Below are 18,602 nucleotides of genomic sequence, written 5' to 3' on the forward strand. Positions count from 1 at the left end.
TCTCCTGGAAATGCATAGTTTCATTGTGTGTCAGCGTTATGATCATTTCTCCTTTCAGTTCTCCTAAAATTCTATTCATTTAAAGACTGCCTCATCATCACTGCATGCATATACTGAATTTGAACATTATTTTACGTATTTGTATGCAGTACGAATGTTAGGTCGCAGCCAAACAAACCCCTAACCTGTGCACTCTGCAGATTCCCTGCTGCTCCCTGGAGGGAACCCATCAGCTGTTGACATCCCTCTGCCATGGTACCTTTACTCCCTTCCACAAGCAGAAAATCACTTTATCAGCAGCTAGTGAGGCCCTTGTGACCACAGTGTGTCACCTCATTTAGAATAGTTGCAGGGCTGACGAAGCTGTAGATTTCATGTGCAACAGAAGAAGTGAAAAAATGTAGTTAACATCACCTAAACTCGTCTGCGAATGCTGGGACGACTGCTTTGTATGCAACACCAGTGTGCAGCGGTAAAGAAAGACAGTGAAGCCCTCACACGTGGGAGTGAGGAGTGCAGAGCTTGTTTGGAGCTTGTTTATTTATCAAGGCTTTAATGTGAACAATATGTTCCAAATGAGGCCTGTGATGCTTCTCTCAACTGTGGCATTGTGGTTAAATTTAGAAAACTCTCTCCCGCTCCCATCTCTCTTTCCCCTCTCACCTTGTCAGTGGCCTTTGTTCTCTGTGCAGATGCGGCACTGTGCTGACAACATCCCTGTTGGTTTCGGGGGAGGATGGAGTCAGTGTTGACGGTACTCTGACCCCCCAGTTTTAAACTCACTTCTTGAGCCCCCCCCCCTCCTTTCACATGTGCTGATGGCTCGCTATGGAACCTCAGTGCCGTCCCTCAGCCAGCTGCCATGGCTCTTAGATCATTAATCCTCTAACCCCCACCACTGCTCCATTACTCACTGATTGGGGATACTGTGTCTCAGGAGGAGATATCAGTGTGGGACTGTCATCTCAGTCTCTGTACTTTCTTCGACCCATGGCTGACGCTACACCGTCATTCCTCCTCTTTCGCCCTCATCTCCGCTCCCTCCTCTGACCTCTTGGCTGAATAATAGGGCTGCGTCTCTCTTTGAGAGTTTGGAGGGGTCAGTGGGGGACATCATTAGGCTGGTCTGCGGTGGTCAGCGTTGTCAGAGGGGGGTTGGGGGTCAGAGAGAGCCTTGTTTACAGACTGTGTGTGTTTACATTCCTGATGGTGAGCGCCAGCTTTAGAGATTGCTGGAAGTGAAAGGAAATGCTCTTATTCTGCTTAGTAATGGAAAAATCCAACCCAATACATCAAGGAATCCAGATGAAAAAAGCCAAGTTATTTATTTGGTGGGTCCTGGCCAATGCATTCTGGGTAGAAAGAGGGGTGACTTCACTGATGAATTTGAGACTTCCTCAATGGACAGAAGCATGGGAAAAACCATATGACCCTGTGCAGTATTTAATCACCCAGAGTGAACTCCATATATATATATTTATTGCAGACTGCAATAGCTCCATACTTCTGATTAATGGCAAATACTGGTGGCGCTCTTTTGCTTTAAATCATCACACCATCCATTATACAGACATTTATGGCTGCAACTAAAGATTATTTGTATTATAAATTAACCAGTTATTGTTTTAGTTAATTGATTAATTATTTAGTCATTTGCAAAATATCATCAAATAGCAAAAGATGCCCTTTGTGAGTTCCCAGGGCACTTTGTCCTACAGTGGTCCAAAAACACAAAGATATTCAGTTTATCATCCTAGAAAACAATTAACTATCCAAATTTCAGCACCTGGAAGAAGAGAATTTTAACATTTTTAAATTAATTGATCAGAAAACTAGTTGTAGATTCATTTTTGGCTGATTAGTCAACTAATAATTGCAGCTCTGTGGGCATTACATCCTTTTTAACCAGTTTTTTCAATGAGCATAGCAGTTACTATACCGTAGTATTATATAATTGATGTGTGACATTTCACGAGTTTAACAGGCTGCTTCTATTTGCCAGGTGCATGAAATATTGCAAGAAATTAAATTTTACGGCTCAAAAGAACAGAAAAGCTGTTTATGAAGTTAGTTTATTATTGTGTATTGTTTCATACAGCTTTAAACTGATGAGGACAACCTGGGAAAATTGAATTTTAAATTGGAATTACAAGCACATCGCTGGAATGAACAGACTGTGACGTGCTTTGCTCAGTCGAAGCAAGTGGTTATGTGTTGGTGGAAATGGGGGGAGTAAGATGTGTAACTTGGTTTTAATTGTTAAAAATGTCAACCGTTATGTTTTCCTAATTACATTAGCCTATTTAGAGCTGCTGATGTGACACCAATTAATTAGAGGGTACACTTTGAATTTAGCCAAAATTCTACTCATTCTACACATGATTCAGGTGTTGATGCATAACCAAGTTTTTAGGGAAAATATGCAGCAGAAAGACTAACAGACTGAGGCATATATAAGAAAAAAAATATCACTCGTAATGCTGCCATCGCTTTACCCAAGTTGTAATGATAGACAGAAAATTAATCTGCTACTACTAAATAGTTTTTTTTCTAGCAAAAATGCAAACCTTTTACTAGTTTCAGCTTTTCAAATATCAGGACTTTTTCGTTTTTCTTTGTCATATATGATAGTAAAGTGTAGTAGTGTGGTCTGCCAAAATATAATGGCAGTTAATCACTATTTCAGTTTTGTTTAGTTTAGTTAATCAATGAACAAAATAAACTGATAATGAAAATAATGACTTGTTACAGCAAAATGTCTGCTTGACTCTCCGCTGACCCCTGAGATTTTAGCCCTGTGCCCCATTTCAACAAAATGAAAAAATAAATGTTAACATCACAATTTTTCCATATTGATTGTAATGTAAATAAAAAACACTTGGATTTTTCCATTACTAAGCAGAATAAGAGCAACACTTTAATTTTTAACCTTTTTCACCACCAATCAATCACAATAATTATCAACCAACTGTACTCAATATCTAACAGCTTATGCAGTAATTGGTTGCCCTTTATATGTGTGTTTACTTTTCTGACATCATGTGTTTGATGGTGATCAATTAGCTGAAAAGTGTAGGATAACATAACAAATTCAGACACAGATTTGTGAAATTCGTCCTAGCAAAGTATGAGATATGCAAACTCTGAGACAATATTTTATCTGTAACTCACTGCTTAAAGTACAGAACACAATGAAAAACTAAAATAATACTTTAATATTTATAAATATAATATATAGTGCAATATCTTATGTGTGATTGCTCTTTCAGGTGTTAATTTTTTAAAAAAAAAGCATGATTTGTACAATATTTCAGTTGCACAATTCAAAGTTTAACCCCCTCCCACTGCCACTCCTTCCCATCACTACATAACAGTCTAAAGCACAAATAAACAGGCCAGACAACCCTACAGTTTCTGTGTGAATACAGTTGAAGTGCAAGTTTCGTCCTTCCCCTGTGTGCCTCTGCTCAGCCTGCCTGACAAGAGACTTGGTCACCTGGAGCCTTGACCTCGTACTGTTGGCAGGGGGTTGCACTGTGCTGCACAAAGGCTGATGTCCAGAAATATCCCAAGAGAGCAAAGTACTTAGAACATACAGGCAAGGTCTCTGCAGTCACCACCACACGCTGAGAGAAATCACTTTTCATATTTCACATTTTACCACTAACTGGGTGCCTACGAACTCAAAATGGCAACTTAGTACAATACTTCTTCTCTGGAGATCAGATCAGTTTTTAGGCATGATGCAAAACCTTAACTTTTAAGTAGATCGACACTTTGTGTGTTATGGCAGATAAGTAATTGTGAGTAACAGATCTCAAAATAAAAGATTCAGAAGTAAAAAAATAAAACAGCTGAATATTTATTTAACATTAAAAATGAATTGAAATGATAACAAAGATCAATAACAGACACCACATGCAAAGACCAGCACACTGAACCATTTTGGAACATGTGTGGAGGGGACTGGAGGAATAGTGGGATACACAAATAAATGAACACACACACAAACTGCTGTTCAACTCTATTAGTAGGTTCATTTTTTGTCATTACAACTCACATTGTACACACCATGCCAGTCATCTGACTGCTCGTCCAATTTCTGATTGGTTTATTTTATGTGTTTTCAGTGTCAAATATTTCCCAGGAAATTTCCTTGCCAGCAAAGTGTTGCTTCTCAGATTTTATATTTTCTGTTGTGGTGTTCCCTTACGCAGTCTGATTGAAATACAGTGTGAGCAGTGATGGAGAGGTCATTAAACACTTCACATGTCTGTGCGAGTGAAATGTTTGCATAAAGTGATTGTGCTGTCTCACAGCATTTAAATGAAGCACATATCCACCCAGTTCCAGCCCGCTGAATTTCACATTTCTGGGCTTTGGTAGTTAATGCCTGCTTCACAGCTTACACAGAGAACCATTCACTTTATACCTCAGTTTGACAGGAAACAACTAAAAATATCACACTTGTGCTGTAATTGCTACATTGCCATCTTTATAGTCGGTACTGTATCTGGTTAAAGCAACCACCAATGAATGTAATTGCTGTGTACAGAGGGGGGGAGAGTGTCATGTCAGTTAGCTCTGGTTGTATAAATATAAGGTATACAGCTGGACTAAGTGCCACCCTTCCCATATATTAAGTTGCTGCATGAGGCCAAGAAGTCATTAACAGTGGAGGACAAATGTAAAGAAGGTTGAAAAATCCCTTGAAAGGTACAAATGAATTTCTTGTCACTTTGGCTCCTAATGGGAAAACGGTTACCGGTTATGGTCAATTATTCAATGTGGTATGTATTAGACCTTCGACACTTAGATGTCAGCCTCTCTGTGCACTCCTGTAGTATTGCTACATGAGTCACTTAATTACTGTAGTAAGTGTTTTTCTGAAGGTGGTCTGGAGGTCTGTGAGTCATAGTCTATTAAGGCCACACATGTTAAAGGAAAGGCACAGCACCAGATGCTTGGTCTATGATCAAAATCCCAGAGAATGTCCATTATTTATTTATTTGGAGAGTCTGAGCCCGGGAAATGTTTTATAAATGACAGTAGGTGAGTTGACTTGCTCATACTCCACAGTCTCCAGGCTCATCATTGTCACTGTCGATTTTGTTGGAAAGCACATGCTATAAAATGCTTATGCAGGCACCAACAGATTGAAGAACTGATGCAAAAATCTCATGTGTTGCAAAAGAAACATTCATTATATATCAGTGTTTGTGTAATACAGAAGCAGACAGTCGTAGAAGATTGAAGCTGTGATTGTGTATATATATATATATATATAAAAATATAGTTTAATAGACAGGAGGCACTGCTTTTGAATGTGCAATGGATGACTGAACAAATGAAACCTTAGTATGCAGAGCAGGGAGCATGTAAAAATGTAAATTATAGCTGCAACAATTAGTCAGTTGCTTTTTTTAAATGAATGAAATCTTTTTTTTTTTAACCGAAAGTGCCATGTCTTCAAATGTATTGCTTACATTCTAATAGAAAAATAAATAAAACTCAATATTATTGTTTTCTAATGTTAAATTAAAGAAGTGTTCCAGCCATTTAATATTGTCACTCTGCACAGCTGAGGAACTCACAAGAAGCATATTAAAACACGAACGGTTAAATTATTTGCAGTCGAGGTCACGATATCCTGAATTTTAGCCTCTGGTGCAGGTGAAACTTCAAAAACATGAAATCCCATTTTTCCCGTAATGCAACTCTATAGCATCTTTCATTTGATTACATCATCAGGGTTATTTTTCAAATTCTGGAGAACTCGCCTCCACGAAATTATAAAACTGTTAGAAACAGGCTGAGTGGTGCTCCCTCGTCGGTAAACGGAACTTCATGTGTGAGATTGGCAGAGTGCCCCATTAAGGACCATAAAACCACAACAAGCTTCAGCCATTACTGTCGTTGTCAAATAAAACTAAAGATGTAAATAAAAGACATTGAGTGGACATAAAAATAATTAAAAGGAAAACATCTGAATTCCTGTGAACTTTTGGTGTAAACGCTCTGTGCTTAGATTTGGATAAAGTTAATGTGTTTCAGCGTGTTAATACAATGTTGTCTCTACTTAAACTCAGCTTGCATGTTCTTGTTCCTTTTCCCTTCGCCGTCAGATTTATCTGAGGCTTCACGGTTGGTGGACATAAGCAGGGAGGGACCCGCGGGGTTTTGAAGCTGTGATCACAGTTTCTGAAAGCACAGGATCAGTCAGTGGTCATGATTCCTAAACATTTAGAGTGTGTGAAGGATGAGTGTAAATATCCCGAATGGAAGCAGTTGATATTTTTATTCACAACTTTTTAGAGTCTCGCTGGCCAGCCAACAGTGTGCCCCTTCATCAGCTGAAGGGGATCCAGGCAAGCGTGGGGAGAGATGCTAAATTTTGTGTTAATGTTGACGTCTGCATTTCATCAAAACCTTTTTTTTGGGGGGGGTGGGGTGGTGGTGGTCAGTCTGCTGCCCTACACAAGTTGGAAATCCACGACATTTTCACAGTGTGCTGTGATAATGTTGCAACGACCGGCCACGGTTCCTGTCCTTTCCACAACCTCGTCCTCGCTGCCCCTCAGGCCACCAGATTAAAGACGAGAAACAGATTACATTACATTAGTACACTTCATATGTACCAACTGGCACGCTAACTTTACTGTGATGTGTGTGTATACATATTGCTTTTTTAAAATAAATAAAATAAAGCAGCATTGGCAGTATATAACAATATTGATATAAATGTGCTGATTTTGGATTCCCTCTGTACCAAAAGCTCTTTTGCTTACGGTCGCATCCCGTCGATGTTTGACTGTGCAGGGTGCAGACACTAGAGAGCTGTTTTTACATTCTCAATTTAGTCTGGGGGATGCTGTAGTTCCACCAATCCCATATCAGCACTGGGAAAATGAGCCGCTTTTCCAGCCTTGTTGCTTTGTTGTACAGTAAATCCCATTTGTGAGTTGGACATCATTACATCATATGGTTTAATTACAGCAAATAGTTGAAAGAGGTGTTTTTGTACCGTAGAGCCATTCAGACGCTCTGCTGCTCTGTACCCAAAGTAATTACCATGACCTTAACCCCATCCTGCTCAACCACAACCCTAAGTATAGTGTAAGTGTGGTTCTGAGATGGATAATTACAATACTTGTTCCTTTGTAATTACACACAGTATAACAAACACTGTGATCCCAAGAACACCTTTTTATGGAACTGAACCCAGCACCCTTCCTCTTCAGCCGTGAGGAGCTCACGAAAATGAAAGATGTCATGATGTCATCTGAAAATGCTTTTGTTATGAAAGAATGTTTTGCCTCTAATGTGAAACCGCAACCACTCAGATGTTGCACCAAATCACTTGGGGTGGAACAAAAAAAAACAACAACAACAAAAAACCCCACTTGAAAACACAGCTGAATACTTCACTGCTCTCACTGAATGAATGCATCACTTGGTCCATAATTTTGACTGTAATTTTGAAGTTGGCTGCAGTAAAGCTACACCTATGGGTGTCCCAGCTCCACTCAGTCTATTTCTGTATCTGAAGGAAAGGTGATGTGTTGGAGGGGGCAGGTTTGGGGCAAAGCAAACAGTGAGGGTCTCAACACTCAAAGTAAACATTACCCTATGTTTGAACTACACACCTTCAGCCCTACAGTTCTCCCACACACTCGCGCTCTCTCCCCTCTGAATCCTATTCCTTCTAACACCCTTCCAGCCGGCCCAGCTAAATACACTGCTTATCCCAGGACCTGCCCATAAATCAGGGAGGAAAAGCACCTCTGACAAGGTCTCACCTCCATGGCCGGCAGTCCTTAGCCGGCAGCTCTGAGTTACATACAGGGACTACTTTGGAATAAATGGACTGGTGCCTTTTCAAAGTAACTTTCCTAACAACCACCTCTGAGGATATAAGGATGTTTTATCTGGCAAAGGTATTACAATTACAATACCTCCCATTTATATGCTCAGCTAGCCCCACAGTCCTACTACCTCCACCCTCCAAAAACTCAAAGTCGGTTTTGCTGAGTCAAGAGCGTGCAGCAATGTATTGAGATGTATTTAGGGACACACCGCAAGTTTAAAGTTTTATTGAGCATACAATAGAGCGTGAAGTGAGTCAGTTTCAGGGGAGAGAAAACAACAACTTTATTATTGTATGACTTGGTTTAGTCCAACAAAATCATTCAATTCAGTATTCTGAAAATGTCAGTGAGTTTAAACACAGATTCAAGCTGTTTGTGGCTTTACTCTGCTCAGAGAATTGCCCAACATCTCTTTCTTCTTTAGCTTTTATGGTTTGACTTTGTTTATTCATCCTTGTCTCGAATCCCGGCTTCATCCTCCGCTGCCTTAACTTGTTCCCTAACAACTGTGATTCCTCAACACAAAAGAATGAAAGAAACACTCAATGAAAAACCCAATCTTTTCATCTTGGGCATGAGTCAATTAGCCGGGCAGCATTACCAAATGCGCTGCAAGTTATTTTATCTCGAGCATTTAGAGGTTTGACCTCTGGGCTGAACCGAAGGATGTATTGATTCTGACATGTTTATTTCCATGGCAAAGACGTGTTGCCGTGCATTATAGCCTCTGTTCTCCAATTGTCCGCTGGAACGTTCCCAGAAACTTTTATGGATGGATTTCTTTAAACAATGCTTTGACAGACATGGACTATTGTAGTTTGTGGTCCAATTTGTGTGTATTTTATTTTGAGCAGCTTCCACAATGCAGGCAATGGGAATATTTGTTTTCATCATTTTCTCTTGATTAGCTTAAGCTTTAACTGTATGATGCCGCAGGAGTTAAAAGTTAAAGGTATTATTTCTACAAAGATGTAGTTGTAGTGCAGATTTGCAGATTTTTGAGGAGGGAGCGGCTTTTGCACAGATGGTTGCATAATTTCTCCGGCGGTTTTACCAAACACAGAGGCTGTTTTGTTTATTTAAAATTCTAAACGCATAGCAAACTGATCCCTGTCATCATTTTAAATTTCACAGAAGTTATTATATATCATAACATGGCAGTTACATAACATCAGAGATACGTAACAGCCAAATATCTGGTGCTGCTCTTTTGTACTTGCCTGAAGCAATAACAGCATCAAACTGTACTGGATGCAAATCTGATATGAAAAAACCAAAACAGATACATAACAGATATATAACTGGAAGTTTATTTGCATTATGCACAGTTTTAGACTTCAGGTGTGTATTCGTGTGAGCGCGTGAGACAGAGAGAGAGAGAGAGAGAGAGAGAGCCTGAGTGTGTGTTTTTTATGTGTGTCACAAAGTAAAAGAGCGAGATTCAGCAGCCTTGCACACTGGAAAGATAAAGTGAACTGAGGTTCCAGATGGGAACATTAATAACAAGATGAAAAGAAGGATTCTTTGAGTTTCTGTCATCATGAATATTAATTACTACACAGACTTGGCACCAAGAAACCTGACAATAAGACAGATATTTTGTTGTGATTAATGCCTCCTCTATTGAAAAACACTTCCTCACACAGCCTCCCCTGCTCTTATCCTGTCTGTAAAGAGAAAAAGACCCAGGCAGCTCCTCAGGAGAATTGATATTGTTCTCACATAATATAAATCAATATGGGCCTCGGGGAGCTCCTGCATCACTAAATGGCTTTGTGAAAACTTAACAAGAGAGGAGCCATAATTGTCCCCGGTGCTATACTTCATACTGAATGTCTATATAGAAGCTAAAACCTGACAAATAATGAATGACAGCTGTGGAAAACACCTTGGCAGGTATCGCCTTATTTGTATGGTTCGTGTTGACTGTGTTTGCTATTTTTAACTTATCTCCTTGACTTAGACATGTAGTACTTATTAGTAAAGCTTTTATGACCATAGGTTAGCTGGAAGGTAAAGGACAGTCCAACACTTTGGTTCAGGCTGAAATATTTAACTACTGCATGCAGTAAGATGAAATTTTGCCTGTTGATGGTCCCCAGAGGATGAATCCTAATAAATTAGGGGATCCCTTTACATTTTATCTAGAACCCCCAGTATGTTGGCAGTATTGTTTTTTAGTGAAATGTTTCAACAGCTGCTGGATGGATTGTCACAGTAAGGACATGCAGCTTTCCCTCAGGTGGAATCCTTTAACTGGTCATGTAGCAGCACCACCATCAGGTCAGAATTCAATTTCCAAAATGTTAGCATGCTAACAGATTTAGAGCTGAGTCTCAGTCTTGATGTCAAGCTAGTCTCTGCTCAACTTAATGCAATCTCTCACTCAGCATTTCTCTGAAAAAGTTTGTGCCTCTTCCTACTCTCCATATTCTCAGACAAATAGCATCCATTGGGATCTTAAGTCACCATAACTTGGTTTCGTCCATATCAACGTTCCCTCTGAGCTGCGCGCTTGCGCAGTCGCGCACTGCTTCAGTGTTCTCCGCGCTCAGAAAACCTATGCAGCGCATTAAAATAAAATCCAACCTGAATTGTAAATAAAATAAACATATTCCAATTTATTCTGTACCATTTTGCAGTGCAACTCAGTGAGTGTCAGGTGACACGTTGCAACAAGCGGTAACTACAGATAAAACGACTAACACTGTCCAGCCAATGATATGATGCGGTTCACACGCATTTACTTACGCAGCCAATCAATGTCATTAATAGTGCGTTATGCGTACGTGCCGCTGTTTTGAAGGTTAGCGTAGCGTAGAGTAGCTAATGGTACGACGGAGAGAGTGCTGCTAAGTTCTAAACCCTTATCATGGACAAAATACCGGCAATATGGAAGTTGGACTACCTGAAGCGTCACATTCAACAGAAAAGTCATTTGAGTGCTGTTGGAAATGTACGAAGACGCAAGATGGGAATGTGGTTCGGTGCATTATTGCAAAAGATCGAGAGAGCTGCCACACAAAAAGAAATCCGACCCCGAGCAAGTTAAAGTTCTCATTGACAATATCCTGTCACGTTGCAAAGTGTGTGAGTATACCACAAAGTTGGCGAAGCAAAAAATATGCCTTTGAATTTGCGAACTGAGTCAATGAGAGACGATGTGTGATGATAACAACGTACCCTGGCGTACTCTGATAGTAGATGAGAGCACAGACATTACAGTCCACAAAATGCTAGTCCTGTGTATTAAATACAGGGAGGAAAACGACGTCAACTATAAAGCTGCACTGCTCACGATATTGTGCAGGCCGCCACTCAGTTTTACTCCATGCATGGACTCGACTTGCAGAGAATGGTGATGCTGACCTCTGATGGTGCCTCAGTAATGCTAGGAAAGCACACCGGAGTTGCAGCCCACATGTACCCACATGTCCCCATCTACACACACACACACACACACACACTCACACGTTGTGCTAACGTGTGCATAATTTAGATTATGTTAAAAACACATCAGTTCACAGTAGTAGCAGCAGTAGCACAGCAGCAGTTCTGCAGTCAGTGCAGTTTATTTAGGGCAGGGTTTCAAGTCATTGTTCAGTATGGTTCATTGTGGGTCAGATCACTTATATTAAAAGTAATCTAACGGAAATTACTGCTGTAATTTGATTCTTTTAATAAGCCATTTAGCTTGTTATGATCTCAGGTTTTGGACAGGTGTGATACTGGTGTGGCCACAGTCTGATGTTGCTCACAGTGGTTCAAGGAATTCTCATTGTTTGTAAGCTCAGACACATGAAAAATTAGGGATTGGTCCATATCCATAATATTCAGGTCTTTTCAGACTTTTCAGCTGTGATTTCTGCTGTCTAAAATAAAATGTCTGCACATGACGTGCTGATGAGTGAAGTTATGTACCATGGCTAAACAGATTGTCCCACTGCAAATTTCTCGGCGGGATTTCAAAGCTCTGTTTGAACAAAACAGAGCTGCTTCCAGCCGACTTGAGTCAGTGTCACTGGAACCTCTGCAAACACTTTGGCGTAATGTTAAACTCACATCATGTATGTATCAAGTATGAGAATACTGGACTCTCCAAATAAAGTCTGATCTGGTAACTTTATACTCTTTCTGAAGTAGTACCAGCATTCATTAACTGCTATTGTGATGTTTCACAGTGTTTGCCTAAAGGTGTTCAAAACCCTTATATCAGGTTCAGTTTTGTGACAGAGATTTTCCACATAGTTTTGTGCATTCTGCACCGTCACTGTCCTCCTTTCTACATCAGACCTTATGTCCTCCAGGAATAGGCAGATATGCTAAGCTCAGGGGTTTAGGTTGCAGGTTATTTCCCAGTGGGATCAACTGGCTCCTGCAGAGGGCTTATGATAAGACTGGATATTGGAAGCTACGTAAACCTTGTTAAAATGCCCTTCCCCTGTGTCCAGAGGGGGTAATCCTAAACACCTGGGCTAGTTAACTGGGCTTTGGTGGGATTAGGGGCTTCATGAGGCAAACCTGATCATGCTTCTGGTTAAATCCATTTCCATTCTTATCTTTTCACAGTCTCCCAATCCAGCAGTTATATAACGGCTATTTTATACTGAACTGTTTTATCTCTGCCCATCCCGTTTAGAACCAGTCAAGCATAAATGTTAGCATGGGTTTGAACATTGCACTTTGATTTATGCTGTACATTACATTTTAAAAGCAGGAATGTTTGTTTTAGCCTAATGAAGGCTGCTTGTGTTGAATTGTTGTCATCGTCACTAATGGTTTCTAACTACCTTTTATGACTATGTCTCCTTCAAATGTAAGAAAACACATGTAAACAATGAGTATGGCTATTTTTAGTACTCACAGCTGTCAAGCTAGCATCTAGCACTTTTTCTGCCATTCGTGTGCATCTAGCTTGCCAACAGCTCTAACAATGTAGCCGTCTGTCCTTGTGGAAAACTCTGATTAAGCACAATGATGGCATGGGCAGAGTGTGCACAGGTAGGCAGGTACGCGGGCTGACCAGGCAGGCTATGTGGTAATTCCATTGGACTGAATGAACACATTCAAAGAATGTGAACTTACCAACCATAGCTTTAACAACCCCTTTTTCACACACAGATGCTCAGTAGATTATTTAAAGGGCAATGCAACACCATCAACAAATGGGGATTTATCATAATTGCAAAGAATCTGTTTGTGTCACAATATAACAAATTGATTTATATCAGTTTTCACTGTTTTCTTTTTGTCTGTGTGTGTCTTTCTAGTTGTTTTTTTAACTGTGAGTGTAGAACAATCAAATTTTACATTTTGTACAACCGCATTTTGTTGTATGACTATGACACCTCATCAAGAGCTTTTGCAGCTTCATCAGTTAACCACCCCTCCCCTCTGTCTTTCCTCCTTTTCTAGATGTGGACGAGTGTGCAGAGGCACTTGACAACTGCAGCATAGATGCCATCTGCCAGAACACCCTGAAGTCATACAAATGTATCTGCAAGTCAGGCTATAAAGGGGATGGCAAACATTGTGAAGGTAAAAGTCTTACTGGATTAATGTGCTCATTTTCACCTGTGGTTGGAGGCATGAACTTCTGCTCCTGTCTGTGGGCGCACAGGGAGGAGTTTTACAGTACATTGAAGTAAAAGCCAAATTTCTCACGTTGATTTGCCTTATCGCTCTGAACATAAGCCCCTGGGCTAGTGACAGACTTGATAAGAGTTTCTGTCTCACTCAACATAACTCATTAGTTTCAAGACTCTCCTGAAGAAGGAGGAGAGACAAGGGAGACAGTGGCGGACGGAGGAAGGGGAAAGCCAGGTGCAGAGTGCTCCTATGTGACAAGATGAAATGAAGCAGTAAATTTCCTACACATGTTAAAGGAGAGAATTAAGATAGCGGCTGAAACAGCAGTCAGAGGCCCTGGCAAGCAATCAGGGATATTTCCACAGCCAGAGGCAGACCTCATAGACTGTCAGACATACTTCTGTTTTTCTAGCCTTTTCAATGTGCCCAAAGCCTCCGGATCATTATTTCCCGCAATTTTTATTAGTATTATTACAAAACCATATTTCACAATGTCATTTTTTTCCTCAGTGTTATTATTCTTTCATTTACTTGACCGAGTGTTTTTCATGGCCTTCTGCCTGTAGGTCATAAACGTGTTCTTTATTGAATCTGTTGTAAAATATGTGCAAGTTTGGGTTTCCATTGAAATGAAGGTTTTCTCAAGACAGATATGCTGGTAAAATTCAAAAGCAACATTCATAAAATAAGGAGGAAGTACAAAGTGTTTTAGTAACCGGTGGTCGGGTTTGAGGAGCGTATTGTCTGACTGTCTCGCATTTGCACAGCGCTGCACCTTTCAGTGTTGAAAGAGAGCAGAAGGAAGCGTAAAGAAAATGTTAAAGGAAAGCGTTTTCATTTTTTGAACATTTTCTCCACCCTGCTAATCTTTATAGTCCACTGTTCAGATTTAAATTTTTAGATAAAGTGTTATATTCAGGGAACGTTATTGAGGGATTATTTGTTTGCAATAGTCAGGTGGCCGTCAAAACAGGTTTTATAATGTTATAATTGTAAAATGATCCCCTACTAATGAGCTTTTAATCTAAGTGTAAGGCTTCTGTACTTGGATTTAGTGAAATCTTGCAGGTTTCTGTCAAAGCCACCATCTTTTTATGTGTCCATGCCAGCGACAGTCATGACTGGAGGCATCATGTTTTCGGGTAGTTTGTCCGTCTGCTCGGTTGGTGTGAATGTGATGTCTGATGAGCACATTGAGGAAATTTCTTCAGATGTGGCACAGATATTCCACTTGGACTCAGAGATGAACTGATGAAAAGGTCAGATGTGAAAGTATAAGTTTAAGTATAAGTTGACTGGTTGGCAGAGGTTTATTATCACAGTGCGTTTATTTATATTAAATCTGTTTCATTCATTCATTTTTTCAAAATATTAATATTTTGCTGTCTAGGTTAGTGGAATGTAAAAACAGCAGGAACTAAAATCTCAGTAAGCTGAACAATAACACTTATCTGATTAAGATAAGATACGTTAAGATAGGCCTGTCCGCAGTGGGGAAATTATTACACCTATTAACAATTTGGCCTCAAAATTAAATTTGTGATTTCATGTTTTTGTGTACATGTTTGCCTAAAAAACACAAGAGGATGTGACGAGCACAGAATAAAACCGATTCCAAAGCTACTGGGGGAAAAATCACTTTAGTGTTATCATGTGGTGGGCGTTTCAGGTTTAGAGTGGAATGGAGAAGTAATGGGTGATTGTGCGCTGTGTGATCTCGGGATGACAGAGATGTGTGGGAAGTGGAGAAGCTGGGAGCAGAAGAGTGTTTCTTTGTTTTAGTCCCATCCCTCTGCTGTCAAGTCCAATTAAGCCCTGAATAAGACGACCTCAAAGAGGAGCCGAACGGCCGGGATCATCGGCCATAAATGGACCAGTAAGTGCTGAGTGGAAGTACGCTGTGTTCTCAATCCACCTTGTCTGGGTCTCCTCAGTACAGGCCCCTGAACCATCATCATAACCATAACAGACAACTCCACTCAGGCTGTCACCCCAATCTGCAGTCTCTCTTTATCTTTATATGGCTCCATTCTCCTTTGTGTGTCACAGTTCTTTAGTTTTAGCCACTAGGACTGATGATGTTTAGGGCTGAATCGATTTTATTGCTCTGATGGTCGATATTTTCTTTTTATGAAAAGGAGGTTTTCTCGCAATTCTCAACCAGGTTTGTATCATCACGCTGTGATTAGTGTATGCAGATTAACGGTGTTAAATTTCTCTCCATTCTGCCTGCTCATTTGCCAGCAAAAGTATGCCAGGTGATGCGTCCTGGCCTTTCAGCTCCCGTCTTCTGCGTATCCCACAGACATTTTTCTCTGTTTTCTCAATAGCTCCATCTTTCTACTGCATAGACAGTTTTATGATATTTCCTTGTTGGACCGGCCATCCTTAAATGACAGCAATATTGGTACTAATTTAATGAAGATTCCTTTCTGACAACGTGGAATAGTTTAATTCTCCATGACAACTTTATTTCCCTCTTGCTTTTAATTGTCCAAGTATGTGTTTTGTATAAATAGTCATTTACGTACTTATAGCTGCAAATGTTACAACTGACTTCATTCTCCGTGTCTGAGTAGAAAGCTTTTAGTACCCCATACTGGACAGAGAGCTGTTTCAGAGGCTTTTACGTCCTGCCAACAATAAAATTCCAAAGGGAAAAGCAATGTCTTGGCATGAAACTAGTCAAATGTTGGGTTATTAAATATGGCATAAAATTTCAGCATTTGGCTTTAAAAACAAAACATTATCAGTGAAGCTTTGGCATGTATCCATGTTACATCAGTAACAGGTGAAAGAGCTAATTAGCACAGCTGTTGTCTCATCCCTGTTTACCTCATAAGAGCTCTTATGGAAGCGGAGATGGAACAAAAGTGATCGTTTTAATCCTCTGTATTCCACCAAGCGGCTTAATTGCACTCACAGATTTTGGCATTTCGGAAAATATGCTTGTTTACTCTCTCACGCAAAGTGAGCAGTAAATTTACAGCTGGTTGGTTGAATCGTACCAAAGTCATACTGAAAGGTGTGTAAACTACGATTTATGGACGTGTTTTTTTGGCTGGGAGCAGTGACTTGTCATCACTGATGTTGTAGGTAAGTCACTACTCCGCAGATAACCCGCCAAAAGATTTCCTTAACTCTTGTGCTCATAGTTCAGGTTAGTCTCAATAAGTTGAATGGCATTAACATTTTGAGAGGTTCAGAGGTTTAATAATAAAATCATAAAAGAGAGCTACTGAACAGGAAGTCGAACCCAGCAGCTTGTTTCAGTTGAGCCACCATGCATATTGTTTTCTCACTGACAATAGGAAAAAGGTCTTTTTCACTTTTAAACATGTCATTAAAGGACATATAGAAACTGAGTTACCACCTGAAATTCTGAAAAAGATTTGGAAAACTACAGATGTGGATATTCTACTACTCTCGTCCAAAATCCGTCTCGTCGTAAATCTTTTCATCACTCCTGGAAATTCTTGCAAATTCTTTTTCCTCAAGATGAGATGCCTCATGAAAAAAACCTGCTGTGAGGGTATTTTATACTCATATTACATAGTGCTTCTGTAATTTCAAACATTTTTATTGTAGGAAAAATGCATTCTTTTTGAAACCCTTTTTCCTTTTAGTGACTATAATTGGTCTTCCTTTTGTACTATTAAAGCAGTTAGATATCATGTGTTAATTATTGCACTTTAGGGTTGCTGGTAGAGACGTTTTCGTACCTTCTGGCCGAGTCAGACTTGCTCTTTCAGCCTGTTTCCAGTCTTCATGCTTATTTGATCTAACTGGCTGTTAGCTTTAGCTCCACTTTCATCAAACGAATATGGGAACGGTATTGATTTTCGTGTGTGATTCTTGTGTGTGTGTTTTCTAAAATGTCAGACTATTCCTTTTAAGTCAGCTCCTTCATTTTAACACCTAACTGGATGTATAGGTGTGGTTAACTTCAGGTTTTGAAGGATCTGCTCTCACGTCTTTTTCTGTCTTCTCTCTGCAGATGTCGACGAATGTGCGACTGAATACAACGGCGGCTGCGTTCACGAGTGCATCAACATCCCAGGAAATTACAGGTGCACATGCTATGATGGCTTCCGCTTGGCACATGATGGGCACAATTGTCTCGGTGAGTGGGTGATGTTTAACACGGCCAAGTGTGTGTGTGTGTATTTAAACCGATTTTTTTTTCCCTCTACATTTTCTGCAGCTGACTTAGTTATGCAGGAAAATGTCTTTGTGTGAAGGGCTTTCGTGTGGGTAACGTGTACATTAAACTGCATATGTCAAATTTCAAACTCAGCCTGACATAACCCATGTAGTCGCATAAATTCTTCTCTTCGCACGTCTAATGTCACATCATTGATGGTAATATATGTACCACGGCTGAATGGAGCTCTTACCAGACTGCTGCATCAGATATTAGTAATTTCCTCATTCCTCATAGCAGGTAGGCTCCATCAGTGTTTTCACAAAAGAAAAAAATGAGAGCTGCTTTTTAATAAGTCTGACGAAACGGTTGAATTTATGAAGAGCTTGACCCTGAGCTGGGAGCTCTGAGTGAGCCGTCAGCCGACCATACTTTCCCATGGTTTAATATTTCACCGCTATGCCATTCATATTAACGCAGAGAACGTATTACTCTTAAAAGGTTGAAATGAAATGAAGGAAAAAAAACACTTTCTGCTGGTGGGAGCTGCTAAACATAGACACCATACTGTCTTTCTCTCTTCTCTCCCATCCTACTTTCCTTTGTTTTGTTTTGAACCGAGTCAGACCCTGCTGCTCCTCAGAAAACATCTCCCTCCTGGTTACAACCTCAGCAGGATGCATTTCACTTGATGCTGAACGGCAGCTCGCCCTCATAGCTGCTGTGAATTTGTTGCGGAGGAAAGTAACCGACAGCTTGCTAAAGAAAGATTTCACATTTAGGTGAGGTGATGACAGAAAAACTTATCAGCACTTGACAAAGATTACTTGTGAAAGGGCTTTCACATGCAGGCAAACAAGGCAACAAACTCATATCAATCCTACATTTACTAGATGAAGAGGGATTAAGGCACACTGGAATGGAAAACACTCACATCTTGAGATCGATAATAAACCTGTTGAGACTTGACGACGCCCTTGTGTCTCAAATTCTCTTTCTCT

General features: G+C 40.1%; 1 protein-coding gene across 3 annotated transcripts in view; it reads left to right on the forward strand.

Annotated features, from left to right (window-relative positions):
* The window catches only part of scube3 (signal peptide, CUB domain, EGF-like 3), a 70,067-nt gene that overhangs the window by 4,558 nt on the left and 46,907 nt on the right, over positions 1 to 18,602 (forward strand). Inside the window, exons 1-3 of one of the 3 annotated variants that reach the window (XM_046395594.1) lie at positions 10,654 to 10,956; positions 13,284 to 13,406; positions 17,455 to 17,580. In XM_046395594.1, the coding sequence (XP_046251550.1) occupies positions 10,761 to 10,956; positions 13,284 to 13,406; positions 17,455 to 17,580 (445 nt within the window). In that variant the 5' untranslated portion in view covers positions 10,654 to 10,760. Of the gene's footprint in view, positions 1 to 10,653; positions 10,959 to 13,283; positions 13,407 to 17,454; positions 17,581 to 18,602 lie in introns of those variants that run through there. The other 2 variants (XM_046395595.1, XM_046395596.1) reach the window with 2 other exon arrangements.

This window comes from Scatophagus argus, chromosome 8 (genome assembly GCF_020382885.2).
Source record: "Scatophagus argus isolate fScaArg1 chromosome 8, fScaArg1.pri, whole genome shotgun sequence".
In the NCBI taxonomy this organism is placed as follows: domain Eukaryota; kingdom Metazoa; phylum Chordata; class Actinopteri; family Scatophagidae; genus Scatophagus; species Scatophagus argus.